This window comes from Oncorhynchus masou, unplaced genomic scaffold (assembly GCF_036934945.1).
Source record: "Oncorhynchus masou masou isolate Uvic2021 unplaced genomic scaffold, UVic_Omas_1.1 unplaced_scaffold_2240, whole genome shotgun sequence".
Lineage (NCBI taxonomy): Eukaryota > Metazoa > Chordata > Actinopteri > Salmoniformes > Salmonidae > Oncorhynchus > Oncorhynchus masou.
In genome coordinates, this window is record NW_027008714.1 from 1 (window position 1) to 27,970 (window position 27,970).

At 44.4% G+C, this 27,970-nt stretch overlaps 2 protein-coding genes across 2 annotated transcripts in view; one reads left to right on the plus strand and one right to left on the minus strand.

Moving 5' to 3' along the window:
* The first annotated feature begins 11,216 nt into the window (after nt 1-11,216).
* LOC135533136 (E3 ubiquitin-protein ligase RNF19A-like) lies at nt 11,217-15,830 on the plus strand. The gene is made up of 4 exons (XM_064960544.1): nt 11,217-11,239; nt 11,327-11,487; nt 11,693-11,849; nt 11,976-15,830. The coding sequence occupies exons 1-4, from the start codon at nt 11,217-11,219 to the stop codon at nt 12,703-12,705; spliced, it is 1,071 nt and encodes a 356-aa protein (XP_064816616.1). The 3' UTR covers nt 12,706-15,830.
* A 2,822-nt stretch (nt 15,831-18,652) lies between these two features.
* LOC135533135 (sperm-associated antigen 1A-like) overlaps nt 18,653-27,970 on the minus strand; it is a gene marked incomplete at its 5' end in the record, with an annotated part of 56,127 nt that continues 46,809 nt past the window's right edge. The window contains 2 exons of the mRNA XM_064960543.1: nt 18,653-21,944; nt 24,697-25,116. Coding sequence (XP_064816615.1) covers nt 21,819-21,944; nt 24,697-25,116 — 546 coding nt within the window. The remainder of the gene's footprint in view (nt 21,945-24,696; nt 25,117-27,970) is intronic.

Here is a 27,970-nt window from a genome sequence, read left to right on the forward strand (position 1 = left end):
GGGTCAGTCCCAGTAGTGTGGTAGGTGTTGTTTTACAGGGTCAGTCCCAGTAGTGTGATAGGTGTTGTTGTACAGGGTCAGTCCCAGTAGTGTGATAGGTGTTGTTGTACAGGGTCAGTCCCAGGTGTTGTTGTACAGGGTCAGTCCCAGTAGTGTGATAGGTGTTGTTTTACAGGGTCAGTCCCAGTAGTGTGATAGGTGTTGTTGTACAGGGTCAGTCCCAGTAGTGTGATAGGTGTTGTTGTACAGGGTCAGTCCCAGTAGTGTGATAGGTGTTGTTTTACAGGGTCAGTCCCAGTAGTGTGATAGGTGTTGTTTTACAGGGTCAGTCATAGTAGTGTGATAGGTGTTGTTGTACAGGGTCAGTCATAGTAGTGTGATAGGTGTTGTTGTACAGGGTCAGTCCCAGTAGTGTGATAGGTGTTGTTGTACAGGGTCAGTCATAGTAGTGTGATAGGTGTTGTTTTACAGGGTCAGTCCCAGTAGTGTGATAGGTGTTGTTGTACAGGGTCAGTCCCAGTAGTATGATAGGTGTTGTTTTACAGGGTCAGTCCCAGTAGTGTGATAGGTGTTGTTGTACAGGGTCAGTCATAGTAGTGTGATAGGTGTTGTTTTACAGGGTCAGTCCCAGGTGTTGTTTTACAGGGTCAGTCCCAGTAGTGTGATAGGTGTTGTTTTACAGGGTCAGTCATAGTAGTATGATAGGTGTTGTTGTACAGGGTCAGTCCCAGTAGTGTGATAGGTGTTGTTTTACAGGGTCAGTCCCAGTAGTGTGATAGGTGTTGTTGTACAGGGTCAGTCCCAGTAGTGTGATAGGTGTTGTTTTACAGGGTCAGTCCCAGTAGTGTGATAGGTGTTGTTGTACAGGGTCAGTCATAGTAGTATGATAGGTGTTGTTGTACAGGGTCAGTCATAGTAGTGTGATAGGTGTTGTTTTACAGGGTCAGTCATAGTAGTATGATAGGTGTTGTTTTACAGGGTCAGTCATAGTAGTGTGATAGGTGTTGTTGTACAGGGTCAGTCATAGTAGTATGATAGGTGTTGTTGTACAGGGTCAGTCCCAGTAGTGTGATAGGTGTTGTTTTACAGGGTCAGTCATAGTAGTGTGATAGGTGTTGTTGTACAGGGTCAGTCATAGTAGTATGATAGGTGTTGTTGTACAGGGTCAGTCCCAGTAGTGTGATAGGTGTTGTTTTACAGGGTCAGTCATAGTAGTATGATAGGTGTTGTTTTACAGGGTCAGTCATAGTAGTACAATAGGTGTTGTTCTACAGGGTCAATCATAGTAGTATGATAGGTGTTGTTTTACAGGGTCAGTCCCAGTAGTGTGATAGGTGGTGTTGTACAGGGTCAGTCCCAGTAGTGTGATAGGTGTTGTTGTACAGGGTCAGTCCCAGTAGTGTGATAGGTGTTGTTGTACAGGGTCAGTCCCAGTAGTGTGATAGGTGTTGTTTTACAGGGTCAGTCCCAGTAGTGTGATAGGTGGTGTTGTACAGGGTCAGTCCCAGTAGTGTGATAGGTGTTGTTGTACAGGGTCAGTCCCAGTAGTGTGATAGGTGTTGTTTTACAGGGTCAGTCCCAGTAGTGTGATAGGTGGTGTTTTACAGGGTCATTCCCAGTAGTGTAATGTGTTGTTGTACAGGGTCAGTCCCAGTGGTGTGATAGGTGGTGTTTTACAGGGTCAGTCCCAGTAGTGTAATGTGTTGTTGTACAGGGTCAGTCCCAGTGGTGTGATAGGTGCTGTTGTACAGGGTCAGTCCCAGTAGTGTGATAGGTGTTGTTTTACAGGGTCAGTCCCAGTAGTGTGATAGGTGTTGTTGTACAGGGTCAGTCCCAGTAGTGTGATAGGTGTTGTTTTACAGGGTCAGTCATAGTAGTGTGATAGGTGTTGTTTTATAGGGTCAGTCCCAGTAGTGTGATAGGTGTTGTTTTACAGGGTCAGTCCCAGTAGTGTGATAGGTGTTGTTTTACAGGGTCAGTCCCAGTAGTGTGATAGGTGTTGTTTTACAGGGTCAGTCCCAGTAGTGTGATAGGTGTTGTTTTACAGGGTCAGTCATAGTAGTGTGATAGGTGTTGTTTTACAGGGTCAGTCATAGTAGTATGATAGGTGTTGTTGTACAGGGTCAGTCCCAGTAGTGTGATAGGTGTTGTTGTACAGGGTCAGTCCCAGTAGTGTGATAGGTGTTGTTTTACAGGGTCAGTCATAGTAGTATGATAGGTGTTGTTTTACAGTCCCAGTAGTGTGATAGGTGTTGTTTTACAGGGTCAGTAGTGTAATGTGTTGTTGTACAGGGTCAGTCCCAGTAGTGTGATAGGTGTTGTTTTACAGGGTCAGTCCCAGTAGTGTGATAGGTGTAGTTGTACAGGGTCAGTCCCAGTAGTGTGATAGGTGTTGTTTTACAGGGTCAGTCCCAGTAGTGTGATAGGTGTTGTTTTACAGGGTCAGTCATAGTAGTATGATAGGTGTTGTTGTACAGAGTCAGTCCCAGTAGTGTGATAGGTGTTGTTGTACAGGGTCAGTCCCAGTAGTGTGATAGGTGTTGTTTTACAGGGTCAGTCATAGTAGTATGATAGGTGTTGTTTTACAGGGTCAGTCATAGTAGTATGATAGGTGTTGTTTTACAGGGTCAGTCATAGTAGTATGATAGGTGTTGTTGTACAGGGTCAGTCATAGTAGTATGATAGGTGTTGTTGTACAGGGTCAGTCCCAGTAGTGTGATAGGTGTTGTTTTACAGGGTCAGTCCCAGTAGTGTGATAGGTGTTGTTTTACAGGGTCAGTCCCAGTAGTGTGATAGGTGTTGTTTTACAGGGTCAGTCCCAGTAGTGTGATAGGTGTTGTTGTACAGGGTCAGTCCCAGTAGTGTGATAGGTGTTGTTTTACAGAGTCAGTCCCAGTAGTGTGATAGGTGTTGTTTTACAGGGTCAGTCATAGTAGTATGATAGGTGTTGTTTTACAGGGTCAGTTATAGTAGTATGATAGGTGTTGTTGTACAGGGTCAGTCCCAGTAGTGTGATAGGTGTTGTTTTACAGGGTCAGTCCCAGTAGTGTGATAGGTGTTGTTTTACAGGGTCAGTCCCAGTAGTGTGATAGGTGTTGTTTTACAGTAGTGTGATAGGTGTTGTTTTACAGGGTCAGTCCCAGTAGTGTGATAGGTGTTGTTGTACAGGGTCAGTCCCAGTAGTATGATAGGTGTTGTTTTACAGGGTCAGTCCCAGTAGTGTGATAGGTGTTGTTTTACAGGGTCAGTCCCAGTAGTGTGATAGGTGTTGTTGTACAGGGTCAGTCCCAGTAGTATGATAGGTGTTGTTTTACAGGGTCAGTCCCAGTAGTGTGATAGGTGGTGTTTTACAGGGTCAGTCCCAGTAGTGTGATAGGTGTTGTTTTACAGGGTCAGTCCCAGTAGTGTGATAGGTGTTGTTTTACAGGGTCAGTCATAGTAGTGTGATAGGTGTTGTTTTACAGGGTCAGTCCCAGTAGTGTGATAGGTGTTGTTTTACAGGGTCAGTCATAGTAGTGTGATAGGTGTTGTTTTACAGGGTCAGTCATAGTAGTATGATAGGTGTTGTTTTACAGGGTCAGTCATAGTAGTATGATAGGTGTTGTTTTACAGGGTCAGTCATAGTAGTATGATAGGTGTTGTTGTACAGGGTCAGTCCCAGTAGTGTGATAGGTGTTGTTTTACAGGGTCAGTCCCAGTAGTGTGATAGGTGTTGTTTTACAGGGTCAGTCCCAGTAGTGTGATAGGTGTTGTTGTACAGGTTCAGTCATAGTAGTATGATAGGTGTTGTTGTACAGGGTCAGTCCCAGTAGTGTGATAGGTGTTGTTGTACAGGGTCAGTCCCAGTAGTGTGATAGGTGTTGTTGTACAGGGTCAGTCCCAGTAGTGTGATAGGTGTTGTTTTACAGGGTCAGTCCCAGTAGTGTGATAGGTGGTGTTTTACAGGGTCATTCCCAGTAGTGTAATGTGTTGTTGTACAGGGTCAGTCCCAGTGGTGTGATAGGTGGTGTTTTACAGGGTCAGTCCCAGTAGTGTAATGTGTTGTTGTACAGGGTCAGTCCCAGTGGTGTGATAGGTGCTGTTGTACAGGGTCAGTCCCAGTAGTGTGATAGGTGTTGTTTTACAGGGTCAGTCCCAGTAGTGTGATAGGTGTTGTTTTACAGGGTCAGTCCCAGTAGTGTGATAGGTGTTGTTGTACAGGGTCAGTCCCAGTAGTGTGATAGGTGTTGTTTTACAGGGTCAGTCATAGTAGTGTGATAGGTGTTGTTTTATAGGGTCAGTCCCAGTAGTGTGATAGGTGTTGTTTTACAGGGTCAGTCCCAGTAGTGTGATAGGTGTTGTTTTACAGGGTCAGTCCCAGTAGTGTGATAGGTGTTGTTTTACAGGGTCAGTCCCAGTAGTGTGATAGGTGTTGTTTTACAGGGTCAGTCATAGTAGTGTGATAGGTGTTGTTTTACAGGGTCAGTCATAGTAGTATGATAGGTGTTGTTGTACAGGGTCAGTCCCAGTAGTGTGATAGGTGTTGTTTTACAGGGTCAGTCATAGTAGTATGATAGGTGTTGTTTTACAGTCCCAGTAGTGTGATAGGTGTTGTTTTACAGGGTCAGTAGTGTAATGTGTTGTTGTACAGGGTCAGTCCCAGTAGTGTGATAGGTGTTGTTTTACAGGGTCAGTCCCAGTAGTGTGATAGGTGTAGTTGTACAGGGTCAGTCCCAGTAGTGTGATAGGTGTTGTTTTACAGGGTCAGTCCCAGTAGTGTGATAGGTGTTGTTTTACAGGGTCAGTCATAGTAGTGTGATAGGTGTTGTTTTACAGGGTCAGTCATAGTAGTATGATAGGTGTTGTTGTACAGGGTCAGTCATAGTAGTGTGATAGGTGTTGTTGTACAGGGTCAGTCATAGTAGTATGATAGGTGTTGTTTTACAGGGTCAGTCATAGTAGTATGATAGGTGTTGTTGTACAGGGTCAGTCATAGTAGTGTGATAGGTGTTGTTTTACAGGGTCAGTCATAGTAGTATGATAGGTGTTGTTTTACAGGGTCATTCATAGTAGTATGATAGGTGTTGTTGTACAGGGTCAGTCCCAGTAGTGTGATAGGTGTTGTTTTACAGGGTCAGTCCCAGTAGTGTGATAGGTGTTGTTTTACAGGGTCAGTCCCAATAGTGTGATAGGTGTTGTTTTACAGGGTCAGTCCCAGTAGTGTGATAGGTGTTGTTTTACAGGGTCAGTCCCAGTAGTGTGATAGGTGTTGTTTTACAGGGTCAGTCCCAGTAGTGTGATAGGTGTTGTTTTACAGGGTCAGTCCCAGTAGTGTGATAGGTGTTGTTGTACAGGGTCAGTCCCAGTAGTGTGATAGGTGTTGTTTTACAGAGTCAGTCCCAGTAGTGTGATAGGTGTTGTTTTACAGGGTCAGTCATAGTAGTATGATAGGTGTTGTTTTACAGGGTCAGTTATAGTAGTATGATAGGTGTTGTTTTACAGGGTCAGTCCCAGTAGTGTGATAGGTGTTGTTTTACAGGGTCAGTCCCAGTAGTGTGATAGGTGTTGTTGTACAGGGTCAGTCCCAGTAGTATGATAGGTGTTGTTTTACAGGGTCAGTCCCAGTAGTGTGATAGGTGGTGTTTTACAGGGTCAGTCCCAGTAGTGTAATGTGTTGTTGTACAGGGTCAGTCCCAGTGGTGTGATAGGTGTTGTTGTACAGGGTCAGTCCCAGTAGTGTGATAGGTGTTGTTTTACAGGGTCAGTCCCAGTAGTGTGATAGGTGTTGTTTTACAGGGTCAGTCATAGTAGTATGATAGGTGTTGTTTTACAGGGTCAGTCATAGTAGTGTAATGTGTTGTTGTACAGGGTCAGTCCCAGTAGTGTAATGTGTTATTTTACAGGGTCAGTCCCAGTAGTGTGATAGGTGTTGTTTTACAGGGTCAGTCATAGTAGTATGATAGGTGTTGTTTTACAGGGTCAGTCATAGTAGTGTGATAGGTGTAGTTTTATAGGGTCAGTCATAGTAGTGTGATAGGTGGTGTTTTACAGGGTCAGTCCCAGTAGTGTAATGTGTTGTTTTACAGGGTCAGTCCCAGTAGTGTGATAGGTGTTGTTTTACAGGGTCAGTCCCAGTAGTGTGATAGGTGTTGTTTTACAGGGTCAGTCCCAGTAGTGTGATAGGTGTTGTTTTACAGGGTCAGTCATAGTATATGATAGGTGTTGTTTTACAGTCCCAGTAGTGTGATAGGTGTTGTTTTACAGGGTCAGTAGTGTAATGTGTTGTTGTACAGGGTCAGTCCCAGTAGTGTGATAGGTGTTGTTTTACAGGGTCAGTCCCAGTAGTGTGATAGGTGTTGTTTTACAGGGTCAGTCCCAGTAGTGTGATAGGTGTTGTTTTACAGGGTCAGTCATAGTAGTGTGATAGGTGTTGTTTTACAGGGTCAGTCCCAGTAGTGTGATAGGTGTTGTTTTACAGGGTCAGTCATAGTAGTGTGATAGGTGTTGTTTTACAGGGTCAGTCATAGTAGTATGATAGGTGTTGTTTTACAGGGTCAGTCATAGTAGTATGATAGGTGTTGTTGTACAGGGTCAGTCCCAGTAGTGTGATAGGTGTTGTTTTACAGGGTCAGTCCCAGTAGTGTGATAGGTGTTGTTGTACAGGGTCAGTCCCAGTAGTGTGATAGGTGTTGTTGTACAGGGTCAGTCCCAGTAGTGTGATAGGTGTTGTTTTACAGGGTCAGTCCCAGTAGTGTGATAGGTGGTGTTTTACAGGGTCATTCCCAGTAGTGTAATGTGTTGTTGTACAGGGTCAGTCCCAGTAGTGTGATAGGTGCTGTTGTACAGGGTCAGTCCCAGTAGTGTGATAGGTGTTGTTTTACAGGGTCAGTCCCAGTAGTGTGATAGGTGTTGTTTTACAGGGTCAGTCCCAGTAGTGTGATAGGTGGTGTTTTACAGGGTCAGTCCCAGTAGTGTAATGTGTTGTTGTACAGGGTCAGTCCCAGTGGTGTGATAGGTGTTGTTGTACAGGGTCAGTCCCAGTAGTGTGATAGGTGTTGTTTTACAGGGTCAGTCCCAGTAGTGTGATAGGTGTTGTTTTACAGGGTCAGTCATAGTAGTATGATAGGTGTTGTTTTACAGGGTCAGTCATAGTAGTATGATAGGTGTTGTTGTACATGGTCAGTCCCAGTAGTGTGATAGGTGTTGTTGTACAGGGTCAGTCATAGTAGTGTGATAGGTGGTGTTTTACAGGGTCAGTCATAGTAGTGTAATGTGTTGTTGTACAGGGTCAGTCCCAGTAGTGTAATGTGTTGTTTTACAGGGTCAGTCCCAGTAGTGTAATGTGTTGTTTTACAGGGTCAATCCCAGTAGTGTGATAGGGGTTGTTTTACAGGGTCAGTCCCAGGTGTTGTTTTACAGGGTCAGTCCCAGTAGTGTGATAGGTGTTGTTGTACAGGGTCAGTCCCAGTAGTGTGATAGGTGTTGTTTTACAGGGTCAGTCATAGTAGTGTGATAGGTGTTGTTTTACAGGGTCAGTCCCAGTAGTGTGATAGGTGTTGTTTTACAGGGTCAGTCATAGTAGTGTGATAGGTGTTGTTTTACAGGGTCAGTCATAGTAGTGTGATAGGTGTTGTTGTACAGGGTCATAGTAGTATGATAGGTGTTGTTTTACAGGGTCATAGTAGTATGATAGGTGTTGTTTTACAGGGTCAGTCCCAGTAGTGTGATAGGTGTTGTTTTACAGGGTCAGTCATAGTAGTATGATAGGTGTTGTTTTACAGGGTCAGTCATAGTAGTATGATAGGTGTTGTTGTACATGGTCAGTCCCAGTAGTGTGATATGTGTTGTTGTACAGGGTCAGTCATAGTAGTGTGATAGGTGTTGTTTTACAGGGTCAGTCATAGTAGTATGATAGGTGTTGTTTTACAGGGTCAGTCCCAGGTGTTGTTTTACAGGGTCAGTCATAGTAGTATGATAGGTGTTGTTTTACAGGGTCAGTCCCAGTAGTGTGATAGGTGTTGTTTTACAGGGTCAGTCCCAGTAGTGTGATAGGTGTTGTTGTACAGGGTCAGTCCCAGTAGTGTGATAGGTGTTGTTTTACAGGGTCAGTCCCAGTAGTGTGATAGGTGTTGTTTTACAGGGTCAGTCCCAGTAGTATGATAGGTGTTGTTTTACAGGGTCAGTCCCAGTAGTGTGATAGGTGTTGTTGTACAGGGTCAGTCCCAGTAGTGTGATAGGTGTTGTTTTACAGGGTCAGTCATAGTAGTGTGATAGGTGTTGTTGTACAGGGTCAGTCATAGTAGTATGATAGGTGTTGTTGTACAGGGTCAGTCATAGTAGTGTGATAGGTGTTGTTGTACAGGGTCAGTCATAGTAGTATGATAGGTGGTGTTTTACAGGGTCAGTCCCAGTAGTATGATAGGTGTTGTTTTACAGGGTCAGTCCCAGTAGTGTGATAGGTGTTGTTTTACAGGGTCAGTCCCAGTAGTGTGATAGGTGTTGTTTTACAGGGTCAGTCATAGTAGTTTGATAGGTGTTGTTGTACAGGGTCAGTCCCAGGTGTTGTTGTACAGGGTCAGTCCCAGTAGTGTGATAGGTGTTGTTTTACAGGGTCAGTCCCAGTAGTGTGATAGGTGTTGTTTTACAGGGTCAGTCATAGTAGTTTGATAGGTGTTGTTGTACAGGGTCAGTCCCAGTAGTATGATAGGTGTTGTTTTACAGGGTCAGTCCCAGTAGTGTGATAGGTGTTGTTTTACAGGGTCAGTCATAGTAGTATGATAGGTGTTGTTTTACAGGGTCAGTCCCAGGTGTTGTTTTACAGGGTCAGTAGTGTGATAGGTGTTGTTGTACAGGGTCAGTCCCAGTAGTATGATAGGTGTTGTTTTACAGGGTCAGTCATAGTAGTATGGTAGGTGTTGTTTTACAGGGTCAGTCATAGTAGTGTGATAGGTGTTGTTTTACAGGGTCAGTCCCAGTAGTGTGATAGGTGTTGTTTTACAGGGTCAGTCATAGTAGTATGATAGGTGTTGTTTTACAGGGTCAGTCCCAGGTGTTGTTTTACAGGGTCAGTCATAGTAGTATGATAGGTGTTGTTTTACAGGGTCAGTCATAGTAGTGTGATAGGTGTTGTTTTACAGGGTCAGTCATAGTAGTATGATAGGTGTTGTTGTACAGGGTCAGTCATAGTAGTGTGATAGGTGTTGTTGTACAGGGTCAGTCATAGTAGTATGATAGGTGTTGTTGTACAGGGTCAGTCATAGTAGTATGATAGGTGTTGTTTTACAGGGTCATAGTAGTATGATAGGTGTTGTTGTACAGGGTCAGTCATAGTAGTGTGATAGGTGTTGGTGTACAGGGTCAGTCATAGTAGTATGATAGGTGTTGTTGTACAGGGTCAGTCATAGTAGTGTGATAGGTGTTGTTGTACAGGGTCAGTCATAGTAGTATGATAGGTGTTGTTGTACAGGGTCAGTCCCAGTAGTGTGATAGGTGTTGTTGTACAGGGTCAGTCCCAGTAGTATGATAGGTGTTGTTGTACAGGGTCCGACATAGTAGTATGATAGGTGTTGTTGTACAGGGTCAGTCCCAGTAGTGTGATAGGTGTTGTTGTACAGGGTCAGTCATAGTAGTGTGATAGGTGTTGTTGTACAGGGTCAGTCCCAGTAGTGTGATAGGTGTTGTTGTACAGGGTCAGTCATAGTAGTATGATAGGTGTTGTTTTACAGGGTCAGTCCCAGTAGTGTGATAGGTGTTGTTTTACAGGGTCAGTCCCAGTAGTGTGATAGGTGTTGTTTTACAGGGTCAGTCATAGTAGTTTGATAGGTGTTGTTGTACAGGGTCAGTCCCAGGTGTTGTTGTACAGGGTCAGTCCCAGTAGTGTGATAGGTGTTGTTTTACAGGGTCAGTCCCAGTAGTGTGATAGGTGTTGTTTTACAGGGTCAGTCATAGTAGTTTGATAGGTGTTGTTGTACAGGGTCAGTCCCAGGTGTTGTTGTACAGGGTCAGTCCCAGTAGTGTGATAGGTGTTGTTTTACAGGGTCAGTCCCAGTAGTTTGATAGGTGTTGTTGTACAGGGTCAGTCCCAGTAGTGTGATAGGTGTTGTTTTACAGGGTCAGTCATAGTAGTATGATAGGTGTTGTTTTACAGGGTCAGTCCCAGGTGTTGTTTTACAGGGTCAGTAGTGTGATAGGTGTTGTTGTACAGGGTCAGTCCCAGTAGTATGATAGGTGTTGTTGTACAGGGTCAGTCATAGTAGTGTGATAGGTGTTGTTGTACAGGGTCAGTCATAGTAGTATGATAGGTGTTGTTGTACAGGGTCAGTCATAGTAGTATGATAGGTGTTGTTTTACAGGGTCATAGTAGTATGATAGGTGTTGTTGTACAGGGTCAGTCATAGTAGTGTGATAGGTGTTGGTGTACAGGGTCAGTCATAGTAGTATGATAGGTGTTGTTGTACAGGGTCCGACATAGTAGTATGATAGGTGTTGTTGTACAGGGTCAGTCCCAGTAGTGTGATAGGTGTTGTTGTACAGAGTCAGTCATAGTAGTGTGATAGGTGTTGTTGTACAGGGTCAGTCCCAGTAGTGTGATAGGTGTTGTTGTACAGGGTCAGTCATAGTAGTGTGATAGGTGTTGTTGTACAGGGTCAGTCCCAGTAGTGTGATAGGTGTTGTTGTACAGGGTCAGTCATAGTAGTATGATAGGTGTTGTTGTACAGGGTCAGTCATAGTAGTGTGATAGGTGTTGTTTTACAGGGTCAGTCATAGTAGTGTGATAGGTGTTGTTTTACAGGGTCAGTCCCAGTAGTATGATAGGTGTTGTTGTACAGGGTCCGACATAGTAGTATGATAGGTGTTGTTGTACAGGGTCAGTCCCAGTAGTGTGATAGGTGTTGTTGTACAGGGTCAGTCATAGTAGTGTGATAGGTGTTGTTGTACAGGGTCAGTCCCAGTAGTGTGATAGGTGTTGTTGTACAGGGTCAGTCATAGTAGTATGATAGGTGTTGTTGTACAGGGTCAGTCATAGTAGTGTGATAGGTCCAGTGTAATGTGTTGTAGGGTTACATGCCTTGCTCAAGGGCACATGGACATATTTTTCACTTTGTCTCTGGGATTTGAACCAGTGACCTCTGTCTCAAACCGCTAGGCTACCTGCCACCCTAGAGCATCAGTAGGGCAATTAATCACAGGCCCATTACAGTATCAGAAAGAGCAAGTACGCGTCACGCTTTCTTACCATGGCGTGGACTAGTGACATCAGGTGACAACCAGAAACAACTACATCTCAACAACCTGTTCGTCTGTAGGTGGTTTGAACTCCTAGTGACCCCCGGTCCTGGTGCTTTAGGTTGGCTTGGAGGGTATTCCAAGACCCGATCAACGACCTCAACGGGTCAGCGTTGGGGTCGGCTTCCTCAACGGGTCAGCGTTGGGGTCGGCTTCCTCAACGGGTCAGCGTTGGGGTCGGCTTCCTCAACGGGTCAGCGTTGGGGTCGGCTTCCTCAACGGGTCAGCGTTGGGGTCGGCTAATGAGAGACAGGACAGGATGCCAACCTCACTGTCAGGTGGCTGTGTGCACATTGTATTGTGTGTATCGTGACTGGAAAAATTCACACGGTCTGATCCCTGTCCTCTCCCCTCCCCCCTGTCCTCTCCCCTCCCCCCTGTCCTCTCCCCTCCCCCCTCTCCTCTCCCCTCTCCTCTCCCCTCCCCCTGTTCCCCCCTGTCCCCCCCTGCTCCAGGTTGGAGGTCCAGGCTGATGTTCAGAAGGAGAGGTGTAGTCTGAGTGGAGAGTCGGCCACCTTCAGCTTGGGAACAATCAGTGACAACGCCAGCACCAAAGCAATGGCTGGATCCCTTCTCAACTACAGGTCAGGGCCGTGTCTTTTAGAAACAGTAACATTCCAATGATATCTCCACAGAGGACTTGTTGTGTCTCTCCTGTAGACGTGTGTTCCACTTGAGTCTTCCTTTCTGTCTGGTGGTGTTTTGTGTAGAGACGGGACCAGTATGGAGGTGCAGGTGGACATAGAGCCGGGTAAGTCTGCTGGTCAACTGCACGACCACACTATGGATGATGGGAGAGACGCTGGGCGCTGTGGCTGGTCCTGCCACTCTGGATGCCCCTCGGAGGACCAGGATGGCACCGCCAAGTCCTCCTCTTCCTCGGGGAAGAAGAGTAAAAGCAAGCTGAAGAAGGGAGGAGGCTGTAAGATCCAGGAGACGAGGGAGGATATGGATGCTCGTCTCCTTGAGCAGCAGAGCACCCACTCCTCCGAGTTTGACTCTCCCTCCCTCGGCGGCTCTCTGCCGTCCGTCGCCGACTCTCACTCCTCCCACTTGTCAGAGTTCAGCGGCGGCTCTGACCTGGAGATCACGAAGACGTCCTGCAGCCACGGATCCTCGTCTGACTACCACAGCCGCTTCTTCACAGTCAGCCCTCTGCCTGAAGTGGAGGGAGACCGGCTGGAGGCGTTACCCTCCCCCCGGGGTGTCCTCTCCCAGCCTCACTCCCCGGTCTCCTCGCCCTGTCCCGAGGTGTCCGTCTCCCCTCTGTGTCTGATAGCAGAGGAAAACATCAACCGGGTGTGTCCTGCGAAGGCAGATTGGGACTGTATTACAGGAGGAGCCCTTTCCGTCGGACAGCTGCTGCAGGAGAACAACAACAACCTGCAGGCCCGTCCCTCCAGCCTGCTCCAGACCTCCTGTATTCAGACTGACATCTGACCTCAAAACAACCGTCTTTGGTTTCACAGAATTATTTTGGTTTCTTTCTTCCCCAGAAGACAAAAGCTTTGAATGGACATTTTCTGTCGTCCAGAAGTGTTGAAATGAAGCAGTGGAGAAACCTCAGTCAGTAGGACTTGTTTCAATAACAGCAAGGTGAAGGCTGTTGTTTCCTGTCATGTGACCCCCTATTGCAGTGTTTCCGACTGGCTGCTGTCCCTCCTCACAAGCAGGAGTGAAAGAGACCCGTCTCTGACCTCCGGGCGGACTGTCAGTCAAGCTGGGGATCAGGACGCAACGTTCAGGAGCCTTCAAGCTCTCAAAACGCCAAGTTGAACTTTAATATGAACCAGGCAATACTTTCCTCAGTCTTCTTTTCAGTTTTAAAATGAGTTTATAATTAAGCCACTTCTGTTAAGTGATGATTTGTACTTATTATAATTCGATACTAGTCCGCTGGAAGGAATTTAAAAAGCCTGGTAGTAGTTTATCTACGGCTAGCTGAGAGGGACAAAGTACTGGAGCAGAGTACTGTTGCTAGGTAGAAGTAGAGCTGGGTCTCTGGAAGGCCATGGTTTAAACATCCCGAAGATGGATGAATCACGCCGAGGGTTAATTATAATAGCCACAACCCACCAATGAGAGAGTCACTTCCTTGAAATTGTTTAACAAATATTTTTCAACCGTCAGTAAAATAAAATTGTGCTTTTTTTTTCAGGCTGGAGAAGCTTTTCACCTCACATTATAAGATAACTTTAATATCTGTTATAACCAATGGTTTATATATACACTAGATGACTGACAGGGGGCGCTGTGTTGAAGCCACCGTGCCTTCATCTTGGCTCTCCCCCCTCCATTGTAAAGAAATGTTTTGGAAGCTAAAGAAATGTATTAACTGGTTTTAACAACATGTATTCCATTACAGACACCTCAATACTTTTACATTATATTATGTGAGCTAAACGTACAAATAAAAGAATATATAACATTTTCCTTTTTAGATTAATGTTACTGTCCCCACTAAAACATAAAAAAAATACTTAAATACATGTAATGTTATCCTTGAAACATTTGATTGAAACACTGTAGAATTCCATTCATTCCTATGGAGGCCTGCTCCTAATGGAGAGAGCCAATATGGCCGACTGGTGGCTTCAAAGCATCTCAATGGCCAATACATAACATCAGTAATCCATCCCCTAATGGAGAGAGCCAATATGGCCGACCGGTGGCTTCAAAGCATCTCAATGGCCAACACATAACATCAGTAATCCATCCCCTACTGGGGAGAGCCAATATGGCCGACCGGTGGCTTCAAAGCATCTCAATGGCCAACACGTAACATCAGTAATCCATCCCCTAATGGAGAGAGCCAATATGGCCGACCGGTGGCTTCAAAGCATCTCAATGGCCAATACATAACATCAGTAATCCATCCCCTAATGGAGAGAGCCAATATGGCCGACCGGTGGCTTCAAAGCATCTCAATGGCCAACACATAACATCAGTAATCCATCCCCTAATGGAGAGAGCCAATATGGCCGACCGGTGGCTTCAAAGCATCTCAATGGCCAATACATAACATCAGTAATCCATCCCCTAATGGAGAGAGCCAATATGGCCGACCGGTGGCTTCAAAGCATCTCAATGGCCAATACATAACATCAGCAATCCAGGGTTTATATAAGTTGGTTATTACTCATTGTGCCTTTTGAAAAGGAAAAGCTGTTTTTCCTCTTTCTGATCGTCTGCATCTCTCCACCTCTTCGAGACTTTAAAAAGCCAAACCAACAGGTTTCAGACGGTCTCTCTTGACCGTGCCAGGAGAGATACTGGACGAGTAGGGCTTCATAATTCTGTGGTAGACTTACACGTCTTGTTCAATTGCCTACCAAAGACACCACTCAGGCTCTTGAGAACTCTTGTTCCTGGTAACCCTTGACGACGTCTGTTTTGTCATCCCCCAGACTCCGCCTGGTGCAGCATGTCTACACCATGTGGTTAAACATGTCAAAATAAACACAGGAATATATACAGACTGCTTTTCTGTTGTTGTTTGTTGTTGTCTAATACGCTTTACAAATGCTACGCAAATAACAGGAGGCCAGAGTCTCCTGCTGTTAACCAGACTGGTTACATAAATGTACTGCAATGCTCAGAGTGTATGTACGGGGATATCATCAGTGCCCCCCCCTCTATTCCTGTCTGTGTCCCAAATGGAAGTCTGTTCCCCGACACAGTGCACAGGTAGTGTGCTATCTAGAGAGTAGTGTGCCATCAGGACGGCAGGGCGTCTGGTCCGCGTCTCCTGCCGGTCTGTGAAGACGTGTGGCTGAATGATGTCATCTCTGGACTGATTTAAATGCTGCTGCCTCTCCTCCCCTCACACACGTTGTCTGTGTTTATTCCCTGATTAATTCTCTGCACTGTCCATTTCCTGTTGGTTTAATTCTCTGCGCTGTCCATTTCCTGTTGGTTTAATTCTCTGCACTGTCCATTTCCTGTTGGTTTAATTCTCTGCACTGTCCATTTCCTGTTGGTTTAATTCTCTGCACTGTCCATTTCCTGTTGGTTTAATTCTCTGCACTGTCCATTTCCTGTTGGTTTAATTCTCTGCACTGTCCATTTCCTGTTGGTTTAATTCTCTGCACTGTCCATTTCCTGTTGGTTTAATTCTCTGCACTGTCCATTTCCTGTTGGTTTAATTCTCAGCACTGTCCATTTCCTGTTGGTTTAATTCTCTGCACTGTCCATTTCCTGTTGGTTTAATTCTCTGCACTGTCCATTTCCTGTTGGATTAATTCTCTGCACTGTCCATTTCCTGTTGGTTTAATTCTCTACACTGTCCATTTCCTGTTGGTTTAATTCTCTGCACTGACAATTTCCTTTCCTATACTTTAAACACTAGTGCCAGTTAGATTTTCTAATTTGTGCAGAATGACATTATCCTGTCCCCAGCTCTGTGTTCGATGTGGTAATGACCAAAGGAGATGGACAGAGGACACACACAGATCTGGGACCAGGCTAGAATGGCATTTAACGGTATCTGTATATTAGTTTGCTAATTTCCTTTTACAATGTGTGTAAAATGCATATCTAAAAAAATAAATATCTCTTTAACTTTTCCTGGTCGGTCTCCTCCCTAAGGTTGTTGTTAATGGTGGTGTCTCAATGTGGAGACTGACCGACTGAATGACTGACATTGTGTTCTAGAGACTTGGAGAAGGAAACTGAAATACAGTATAGTGACATGAAACTGCCAATCTAGTTTAATGAATCACAGACCAGCATGTGAGTCTTCAGCAGGTTCTACGAAGCGGACATGTGGAATTGTTTTAAGAGGGAACAATGGATCATTGAATTATTTCATTTAGAAGTCTACTACCCCTGTAGGTAAGGTAAAAACAAATATAATTAAATTATTTAATAAAATACTGCATTTGGCCTTTACTGCTATAGCCCAGAGAAATGCAAAGCGTTTTATTTGTTTTGTTTTTACTATCTTAAGGAATAAGGTTTTGAGGTGTCCTCTGTCTATGAGATATAAGAAAGATCAGGAACTAAATGTTTTTCTACATTTGAACCCCTTTTGGGGTGTATAAAACTACAATGATCATTTTTAAAGGTTACCTTCAGGTTTTTAATTTTGAAAGGTTACCAGGTTACCTTCAGATGAGAACACCCATCGTGTTCGTGAGAGTCTCCCCTTTCTATAGGAGGGTCACATTAGTCTGTAGGGGAGACCTTTCAGACGTTATAGACGTTTCCCAGGAGTCTCCTGGTCGGACTAACAGCCTTGAAGCTCTTCCATTTTCCACCGCAGGTACGGAAGGAAGGCTGACGAACGAGGATGCGGTGGATTGAGACCAGCCCTTCCAAAACACATGTCCAAAAGGATGGAACATCTCATTACAAAATCATTGGCATTAATATGGAGCTGTTTTCCCCCCATTGCTGCTATAACAGCCTCCACTCTTCTGGGAAGGCTTTCCACTAGATGTTGGAACATTGCTGCTATAACAGCCTTCACTCTTCTGGGAAGGCTTTCCACTAGATGTTGGAATATTGCTGCTATAACAGCCTCCACTCTTCTGGGAAGGCTTTCCACTAGATGTTGGAACATTGCTGCTATAACAGCCTCCACTCTTCTGGGAAGGCTTTCCACTAGATGTTGGAATATTGCTGCTATAACAGCCTCCACTCTTCTGGGAAGGCTTTCCACTAGATGTTGGAACATTGCTGCTATAACAGCCTCCACTCTTCTGGGAAGGCTTTCCACTAGATGTTGGAACATTGCTGCTATAACAGCCTCCACTCTTCTGGGAAGGCTTTCCACTAGATGTTGGAACATTGCTGCTATAACAGCCTCCACTCTTCTGGGAAGGCTTTCCACTAGATGTAGGAACATTGCTGCTATAACAGCCTCCACTCTTCTGGGAAGGCTTTCCACTAGATGTTGGAACATTGCTGCTATAACAGCCTCCACTCTCCTGGGAAGGCTTTCCACTAGATGTTGGAACATTGCTGCTATAACAGCCTCCACCCTTCTGGGAAGGCTTTCCACTAGATGTTGGAACATTGCTGCTATAACAACCTCCACATTGAGGTCAGGGTTCTGTGCAGGCCAGTCAAGTTCTTCCACACCGATCTCGACAAACCATTGGTATATGGACCTCGCTTTGTTCATGGGGGCATTGTCATGCTGAAACCGGAAAGGGCCTTCCTCAAACTGTTGCCACAAAGTTGGAAGCACAGAATCATCTAGAATGTCATTGTTTGCTGTAGCGTTAAGATTTCCCTTCACTGGAACTAAGGGGCAAGAACGATGAAAAACAACCCCAGGCCATTATTCCTCCTCCACCAAACTTTACAGTTGGCACTATGCATTGGGGCAAGTAGTGTTTTCCTGGCATCCGCCAAACCCAGATTCGTTCTTCGGACTGCCAGATGGTGAAGTGTGATTCAACGACCAACAGTTGTTGTGCTGACGTTGCTTCCAGAGGCAGTTTGGAACTTGGCAGTGAGTGTTGCAACCGAGGACAGACGCGCTTCAGCACTCGGCGGTCCAGTTCTGTGAGCTTGCGGCCTACGTTGTTGCTTCTAGATGTTTCCACTTCACAATAACACCACTTACAGTTGACCAGGGGGCAGAAATTTTACAAACTGTCTTGTTGGAAAGGTGGCATCCTATGACGGTGCTCGACTTGGCGCTACGGTACCGCTTGGCGTGTGGTAGAAGAGAGGATTTGAGGATCTGGGGACCCATGCCAAATCTTTTCAGTCTCCTGAGGGGAAATAGGTTTTGTCGTGCTCTCTTCATGACTGTCTTGCTGTGTTTGTACCATGATAGTTCGTTGGTGATGTGGACACCAAGGAACTTAACTCTTGACCCGCTCCACTACAGCCCCGTCTATGTGAATGGGGGCCTGTTCAATCCGCCTTTACCTGTAGTCTACGATCAGCTCTTTTGTCTTGATCACGTTGAGGGCACCACACGGCCAGGTCTCTGACCTCCTCCCTATAGGCTGTCTCATCGTTGAGGGAGAGGTTGTTGTCCTGGCACCACCCGGCCAGGTCTCTGACCTCCTCCCTACAGGCTGTCTCATTGTTGTCGGTGATCAGGCCTACCAATGTTGTGTCGTCAGCAAACTTAATGACGGTGTTGGAGTCGTGGGTGAACAGGGAGTACAGGAGGGGACTAAGCACACACCCCTGAGGGGCCCCAGTGTTGAGGATCAGCGGGACAGACGTGTTGTTACCTACTCTCACCACCTGGGGGCGGCCCGTCAGGAAGTCCAGGATCCAGTTGCGGAGGGAGGTGTTTAGTCCCAGGATCCTTAGCTTAGTGATGAGCTTCGTGGGCACGATGGTGTTGAACGCTGAGCTGTAGTCAACGAACAGCATTCTGAGGCAGATATCAGTTTTTAGTAACAATAAGAATCAAGAGGACAATTGGTCTTCACTTTTATTCAGTTTTTCATAACATTAATATATTCACAATCATTGTGATTTGTATCAGAGAAATAAGTATGTATAAACTATTTATCCCAGTTTTATTGTTAAAGAACCATTTACATTTTTGACTTAAAACACATTTTTACATATTTTTTATTTTGCTATAGAATGCATAAACCAAGCGACTCCCTCACTGAGCCGCTAGCCCGCTGACTATAGAATGATTAAACCAAGCGACTCCCTTAAACCAAGCGACTCCCTCACTGAGCCGCTAGCCCGCTGACCGTGCAGCTATATTGCTATAGAATGCATAAACCAAGCGACTCCCTCACTGAGCCACTAGCCCGCTGACTATAGAATGATTAAACCAAGCGACTCCCTTAAACCAAACGACTCCCGCACTGAGCAACTAGCCCGCTGACTATAGAATGATTAAACCAAGCGACTCCCTTAAACCGAGCCACTAGCCCGCTGACTATAGAATGATTAAACCAAGCAACTCCCTTAAACCAAACGACTCCCTCACTGAGCCATTAGCCCGCTGACCGTGCAGCTATATTGCTATAGAATGGTTAAACCAAGCGACTCCCTTAAACCAAACGACTCCCTCACTGAGCCACTAGCCCGCTGACCGTGCAGCTATATTGCTATAGAATGATTAAACCAAGCGACTCCCTTAAACCAAACGACTCCCTCACTGAGCCACTAGCCCGCTGACCGTGCAGCTATATTGCTATAGAATGGTTAAACCAAACGACTCCCTCACTGAGCCACTAGCCCGCTGACCGTGCAGCTATATTGCTATAGAATGGTTAAACCAAACGACTGGTACATTCAGATCATTTTGAGGTTGACACAGAAAGAAAGAACACACTAACATTTTGACAAGTCATTTTAAATGTTTTTAAATGTACTATTGTCTTCTGCAATGAACAGAACATCTGAAATGGGTTCACTACAGAACATCTGAAATGGGTTCACTACAGAACATCTGAAATGGGTTCACTACAGAACATCTGAAATGGGTTCACTACAGAACATCTGAAATGGGTTCAAAACAGAACATCTGAAATGGGTTCACTACAGAACATCTGAAATGGGTTCACAACAGAACATCTGAAATGGGTTCAAAACAGAACATCTGAAATGGGTTCACTACAGAACATCTGAAATGGGTTCACTACAGAACATCTGAAATGGGTTCAAAACAGAACATCTGAAATGGGTTCACTACAGAACATCTGAAATGGGTTCACAACAGAACATCTGAAATGGGTTCAAAACAGAACATCTGAAATGGGTTCACTACAGAACATCTGAAATGGGTTCACTACAGAACAGTGTAGATCCAAAAGCTGAACTCCAAAGGCACATCTCACAAAGATGCTGCTTCTCGTCTCTCCACTGTGAGCATTAGACTGACTACTGCAGATGGAAGGGTGCTCTTCTGGCTGGCTGGCTGACTGGCTGGCTGACTGACTGGCTGACTGACTGGCTGACTGGGGCATTTTGCATTAGGCTGCTGACTACTGCAGATGGAAGTGTGCTCTGCTGGCTGGCTGACTGACTGACTGGCTGACTGGCTGGCTGGCTGGCTAACTGGCTGGCTGGCTGGCTGGCTGGCTGACTGACTGACTGGCTGACTGGCTGGCTGACTGGCTGACTGGCTGGCTAACTGGCTGGCTGGCTGGCTGGCTGGCTGGCTGACTGACTGGCTGACTGGCTAACTGGCTGGCTGGCTGGCTGGCTGGCTGACTGGCTGGCTGACTGGCTGGCTAACTGGCTGGCTGACTGGGGCATTTTGCATTAGGCTGCTGACTACTGCAGATGGAAGTGTGCTCTGCTGGCTGGCTGACTGGCTAACTGGCTGGCTGGCTGGCTGGCTGGCTAACTGGCTGGCTGGCTAACTGGCTGGCTGGCTGACTGGCTGACTGGCTGGCTGACTGGCTGACTGGCTAACTGGCTGGCTGGCTGGCTGACTGACTGACTGGCTGACTGACTGGCTGGCTGGCTGATGCTGGGGCATTTTCATAACCTCTGGTCATTTCTCCAAAAGATACATGTTTTTACACAATTACTTTGCATTTACCTTGACTTGCAGTCCTGTATAATTCCCCGTTAGTATTGCGCACATTGTTAGTTGCTTCATCATTGTTTTCAGACAAATGGGGGTTATACACAGAACTGAGACGACTGGCCAAAAACTAGCATTGTATTTCTAGACAGAGAATGGATGGTCAAATACTCCTTGAACCCCAGAGGAAATTAGTGCTTTTTGGATTGTTTATACGCTTGGTTAATATTGTGATTTATGCATCATGCATTAATCTAGTTTAATATCAGCATGATAAAGCTGTACAACAACATGTTGTTTTCTGAATAGCCTCTGGGGCTAACGCTAGCCCGGTCAATTCAAGTCGTTATGTCTTCCAAGTTTGGAATTCATTGTCCCTTCCACATTTCTATTTTATTTCAAACCCGGGAAACAAATCAACCATCCTATTGGCCAGTCAAAGCAGCCTGGAAAAGTAGTCATACATTCTTATGGTTGTTATCTGATTTGAAATGGTTCTGCAGGCTGGAGAATGGACCTGGCCCGCAGAACACGGACCCAGCAGGGAAATGCTGACACATACCTTGGAACGTTGGACCTGTGCATGAATGTTTTTTAAAAGCTAAATAGTTCACAACATTTCAACATTTACTGTCGGTCAACTAACGCTAAAACAGATCTGGGTGAAAAAGGTCTTTGGAGTCAGAAATACCTAGTAGCGGTCGGTAGAGATGTGATATATTACATAGAGAGAAACGGGTCGGTTTGGGTCCGTAATGTTCTGAGCACGTTCAGCAGCTTCTGAGTCGTGTTGTGCAACGTTGCATAGATCCAGTACGTCGTGTTGGGAGCTTCACGCAGGACAGAGTGAAGGGTCGCGTTTGAGAACATCGAAACCGTGATGTATCATGGGTAAATTGTGACTTGACCTACAAAATAATACTGAGTAGTTATTTATGACGCAAGGTGATTTGCAGTCTGGACTCGTATTCAAAGTCTGCTGCGATGTTCCCAAATGGCGCCTTATTCCCACCATAGTGCACTCGGGAATAGGGACCTATTTGGGATGCGTTCCAGCAGGCCAGACAGGGTCAGAGGTTAGAGGTCAGATGTACTTGTTGGCCAGGTTCTGCACATCGTTCTTACTGAAGGCATCACTGTCCACAGCAGACAGACGGTCAAACAGTCGAGTCATCTGATCATGTTCACTCTTTAGCAGCATCACGACGACCTGGTAACACACAGAGAGGTTAACACACAGAGAGGTTAACACACAGAGAGGCGAGAGGTTAACACACAGAGAGGTTAACACACAGAGACGAGAGGTTAACACACAGAGACGAGAGGTTAACACACAGAGACGAGAGGTTAACACACAGAGACGAGAGGTTAACACACAGAGACGAGAGGTTAACACACAGAGACTAGAGGTTAACACACAGAGACTAGAGGTTAACACACAGAGAGGTTAACACACAGAGGTTAACACACAGAGACGAGAGGTTAACACACAGAGACGAGAGGTTAACACACAGAGACTAGAGGTTAACACACAGAAACTAGAAGTTAACACACAGAGACGAGAGGTTAACACGGGATCACAACTACCTGGTAACTTCACTAGGGTAGGGGGCAGCATTAGGAAATTTGTATGAAACGCGTGCCCATATTAAACTGCCTGCTACTCAGGCCCAGAAGCTAGGATATGCATGTAAGGTTAACACGGCATCACGACTACCTGTTGATACACAGTGGCCTTTAAAACAGATGTTTCCCTGACCGGTATCAATAAACAATACAACAACACAGTGGTCAAAACAGCAGCGTCAGCACTACAACCTGACAACAGTAGAGACACACAGTGGTCAGTACTACAACCTGACAACAGTAGAGACACACAGTGGTCAGTACTACAACCTGACAACAGTAGAGACACACAGTGGTCAGCACTACAACCTGACAACAGTAGAGACACACAGTGGTCAGCACTACAACCTGACAACAGTAGAGACACACAGTGGTCAACACTACAACCTGACAACAGTAGAGACACACAGTGGTCAACACTACAACCTGACAACAGTAGAGACACAGTGGTCAGCACTACAACCTGACAGACACACAGTGGTCAGTACTACAACCTGACAACAGTAGAGACACACAGTGGTCAGTACTACACCCTGACAACAGTAGAGACACACAGTGGTCAGCACTACAACCTGACAACAGTAGAGACACACAGTGGTCAGCACTACAACCTGACAGCAGTAGAGACACACAGTGGTCAGTACTACACCCTGACAACAGTAGAGACACACAGTGGTCAGCACTACACCCTGACAACAGTAGAGACACACAGTGGTCAGTACTACAACCTGACAACAGTAGAGACACACAGTGGTCAGCACTACAACCTGACAGCAGTAGAGACACACAGTGGTCAGTACTACACCCTGACAACAGTAGAGACACACAGTGGTCAGCACTACACCCTGACAACAGTAGAGACACACAGTGGTCAGTACTACAACCTGACAACAGTAGAGACACACAGTGGTCAGCACTACAACCTGACAACAGTAGAGACACACAGTGGTCAGCACTACAACCTGACAGACACACAGTGGTCAGTACTACAACCTGACAACAGTAGAGACACACAGTGGTCAGTACTACAACCTGACAACAGTAGAGACACACAGTGGTCAGCACTACAACCTGACAGACACACAGTGGTCAGTACCACAACCTGACAACAGTAGAGACACACAGTGGTCAGTACTACAACCTGACAACAGTAGAGGCACACAGTGGTCAGTACTACAACCTGACAACAGTAGAGACACACAGTGGTCAGCACTACAACCTGACAACGGTAGAGACACACAGTGGTCAGCACTACAACCTGACAACAGTAGAGACACACAGTGGTCAGTACTACACCCTGACAACAGTAGAGACACACAGTGGTCAGTACTACAACCTGACAGCAGTAGAGACACACAGTGGTCAGCACTACAACCTGACAACAGTAGAGACACACAGTGGTCAACACTACAACCTGACAACAGTAGAGACACACAGTGGTCAGTACTACACCCTGACAACAGTAGAGACACACAGTGGTCAGTACTACAACCTGACAACAGTAGAGACACACAGTGGTCAGTACTACACCCTGACAACAGTAGAGACACACAGTGGTCAGTACTACAACCTGACAGCAGTAGAGACACACAGTGGTCAGCACTACAACCTGACAACAGTAGAGACACACAGTGGTCAGTACTACAACCTGACAACAGTAGAGACACACAGTGGTCAACACTACAACCTGACAACAGTAGAGACACACAGTGGTCAGCACTACAACCTGACAACAGAAGAGACACACAGTGGTCAGTACTACACCCTGACAACAGAAGAGACACACAGTGGTCAGCACTACAACCTGACAACAGTAGAGACACACAGTGGTCAGCACTACAACCTGACAACAGTAGAGACACACAGTGGTCAGTACTACAACCTGACAACAGTAGAGACACACAGTGGTCAGCACTACAACCTGACAACAGTAGAGACACACAGTGGTCAGTACCACAACCTGACAACAGTAGAGACACACAGTGGTCAGCACTACACCCTGACAACAGTAGAGACACACAGTGGTCAGTACTACAACCTGACAGACACACAGTGGTCAGCACTACAACCTGACAACAGTAGACACACACAGTGGTCACAATACAATAAAAAGATCCAAAACACTGAACAATAATGAAAAATACATTCATTTCCGATTCAAAACGAACCACAAAGCACCATCATCTCACTGCACTTGACTTATAAAGGATATTTTCCAGACATTCACCAAGATCACATTTACACGTGAAGACTTTTAAAAGGCAAGGAGCAGCGCGACGTTGGTGAATTGTGGTTTGTTTTGAATGGTCGGCCAAGGTGAAGCTTCTAGATCATACCGAGAACCTGTCAGCAGTGTGTAGATGGTTGAGGTGCTGGTAGACGAGGTTAGGGTCCTTCTGTAGGAGCTGTGTGTCCAGGGTCTGCATAATGAAGCTGACTGTGTGTCCATCCAGCTGATTACTGAGGTAGACGGGCAGAGTCTCAGGGGGAACACGGCTCAGCAGCTCAGCACAGGCTGGGAGGTTGGACTGGGCCCGCGCTGCGTTCAGGGACTGGTTGAACTCATAGGCGTTCGAGGGCTGGAGGTTGATGGTTATTGCCTCCTCCTCTCCTCCTCTTCCTCCTCCTCCACAGTGGTTCTCTGCGGGGCCTGGGGTTGACGTGGATGTTGTTGATGTTTCTGCTGTCTCTGATTCTGCTGCTTTGGTCCTGTCTGGCTCTGCAGCCTGACGGTCTTCGTCCTCAGTCCCCTCAACCTGACGGAGGACAGGACGACAGGAAGACAGCTTGTGACCATCTAGACACTGCTTTGTGGCTCTAATTACGTTATCTAGTGTCCTGTCTCATTATTACATTAGCTGTTTCCTTCCCCATTATTACATTAGCTGTGTCCTTCCCCATTATTACATTATCTAGTGACTTCCCCATTATTACATTATCTAGTGTCCTTCCCCATTATTACATTAGCTATGTCCTTCCCCATTATTACATTAGCTGTGTCTTAACCCATTATTACATTAGCTGTGCCCTCTCCATTATTACATTAGCCGTGTCTTAACACATTATTACATTAGCTGTGTCCTTCCCCATGACTACATTAGCCGTGTCTTAACACATTATTACATTAGCTGTGTCCTTCCCCATGATTACATTAGCTGTGTCTTAACCCATTATTACATTAGCTGTGTCCTTCCCATTATTACATTAGCCGTGTCCTTCCCCATTATTACATTATCTAGTATCCTTCCCATTATTACATTAGCTGTGTCCTTCCCCATTATTACATTAGCTGTGTCCTTCCCATTATTACATTAGCCGTGTCCTTCCCCATTATTACATTATCTAGTGTCTTTATCCATTATTACATTAGCTGTGTCCTTCCCCATTATTACATTAGCTGTGTCTTACCCATTATTACATTAGCTGTGTCTTAACCCATTATTACATTAGCTGTGTCCCTCTCCATTATTACATTAGCTGTGTCTTAACCCATTATTACATTAGCTGTGTCCTTCCCCATGATTACATTAGCTGTGTCTTAACCCATTATTACATTAGCTGTGTCCTTCCCCATTATTACATTAGCTGTGTCCTTCCCCATTATTTCATTATCTAGTGTCCTTCCCATTATTACATTAGCTGTGTCCTTCCCCATTATTACATTAGCTGTGTCCTTCCCATTATTACATTAGCCGTGTCCTTCCCCATTATTACATTATCTAGTGTCTTTCTCCATTATTACATTAGCTGTGTCCTTCCCCATTATTACATTAGCTGTGTCCTTCCCCATTATTTCATTATCTAGTGTCCTTCCCATGATTACATTAGCTGTGTCTTAACCCATTATTACATTAGCTGTGTTTTAACCCATTATTACATTAGCTGTTTCCTTCCACATTATTACATTAGCTGTGTCCTTCCCCATTATTTCATTATCTAGTGTCCTTCCCATTATTACATTAGCTGTGTCCTTCCCCATTATTACATTAGCTGTGTCCTTCCCATTATTACATTAGCTGTGTCTTAACCCATTATTACATTAGCTGTTTCCTTCCCCATTATTACATTAGCTGTGCCCTTTGTTTTTTACTTGGCCGTTGTTGAATCTCATTTCTGTACATGAATGTGTAGTATATTCTACCTCAGTGATGGGTATGGTAGTATAGTGTATATATTAATGTGTAGTATAGTGTATATTAATGTGTAGTATAGTGCATATATTACTGTGTAGTATAGTATATATATATTAATGTGTAGTATAGTGCATATATTAATGTGTAGTAGAGTGTATATATTAATGTGTAGTAGAGTGTATATATTAATGTGTAGTAGAGTGTATATATTAATGTGTAGTAGAGTACATATATTAATGTGTAGTATATTCTACCTCAGTGATGGGTATGGTAGTATAGTGTATATATTAATGTGTAGTATAGTGCATATATTACTGTGTAGTATAGTATATATATATTAATGTGTAGTATAGTGCATATATTAATGTGTAGTAGAGTGTATATATTAATGTGTAGTATAGTGTATATATTAATGTGTAGTATAGTGTATATATTAATGTGTAGTATAGTGTATATATTAATGTGTAGTATAGTGTATATATTAATGTGTAGTATAGTGTATATATTAATGTGTAGTATAGTGCATATATTAATGTGTAGTATAGTGCATATATTAATGTGTAGTAGAGTGTATATATTAATGTGTAGTATATTCTACCTCAGTGATGGGTATGGTAGTATAGTGTATATATTAATGTGTAGTATAGTGTATATATTAATGTGTATTATAGTGTATATATTAATGTGTAGTATAGTGTATATATTAATGTGTAGTATAGTGCATATATTCATGTGTAGTATAGTGTATATATTAATGCGTAGTATAGTGTATATATTAATGTGTAGTATAGTGTATATATATTAATGTGTAGTATAGTGTATATATCAATGTGTAGTATAGTGTATATATTAATGTGTAGTACAGTGTATATATTAATGTGTAGTATAGTGTATATATTAATGTGTAGTATAGTGCATATATTAATGTGTAGTATAGTGTATATATTAATGTGTAGTATAGTGTATATATTGTGTAGTATAGTGTATATATGAATGTGTAGTATAGTGTATATATTCATGTGTAGTATAGTGCATATATTAATGTGTAGTATAGTGTATATATGAATGTGTAGTATAGTGTATATATTGTGTTGTATAGTGTATATATGAATGTGTAGTATAGTGTATATATTCATGTGTAGTATAGTGCATATATTTATGTGTAGTATAGTGCATATATTAATGTGTAGTATAGTGTATATATTCATGTGTAGTATAGTGCATATATTAATGTGTAGTATAGTGTATATATTCATGTGTAGTATAGTATATATTAATGTGTAGTATAGTGTATATATTGTGTAGTATAGTGTATATATTAATGTGTAGTATAGTGTATATATTTACGTTTAGTATAGTGCATATATTAATGTGTAGTATAGTGTATATATTGTGTAGTAAAGTGCATATATTAATGTGTAGTATAGTGTATATATTCATGTGTGGTATATTCTACCTCAGTGATGGGTATGGTAGT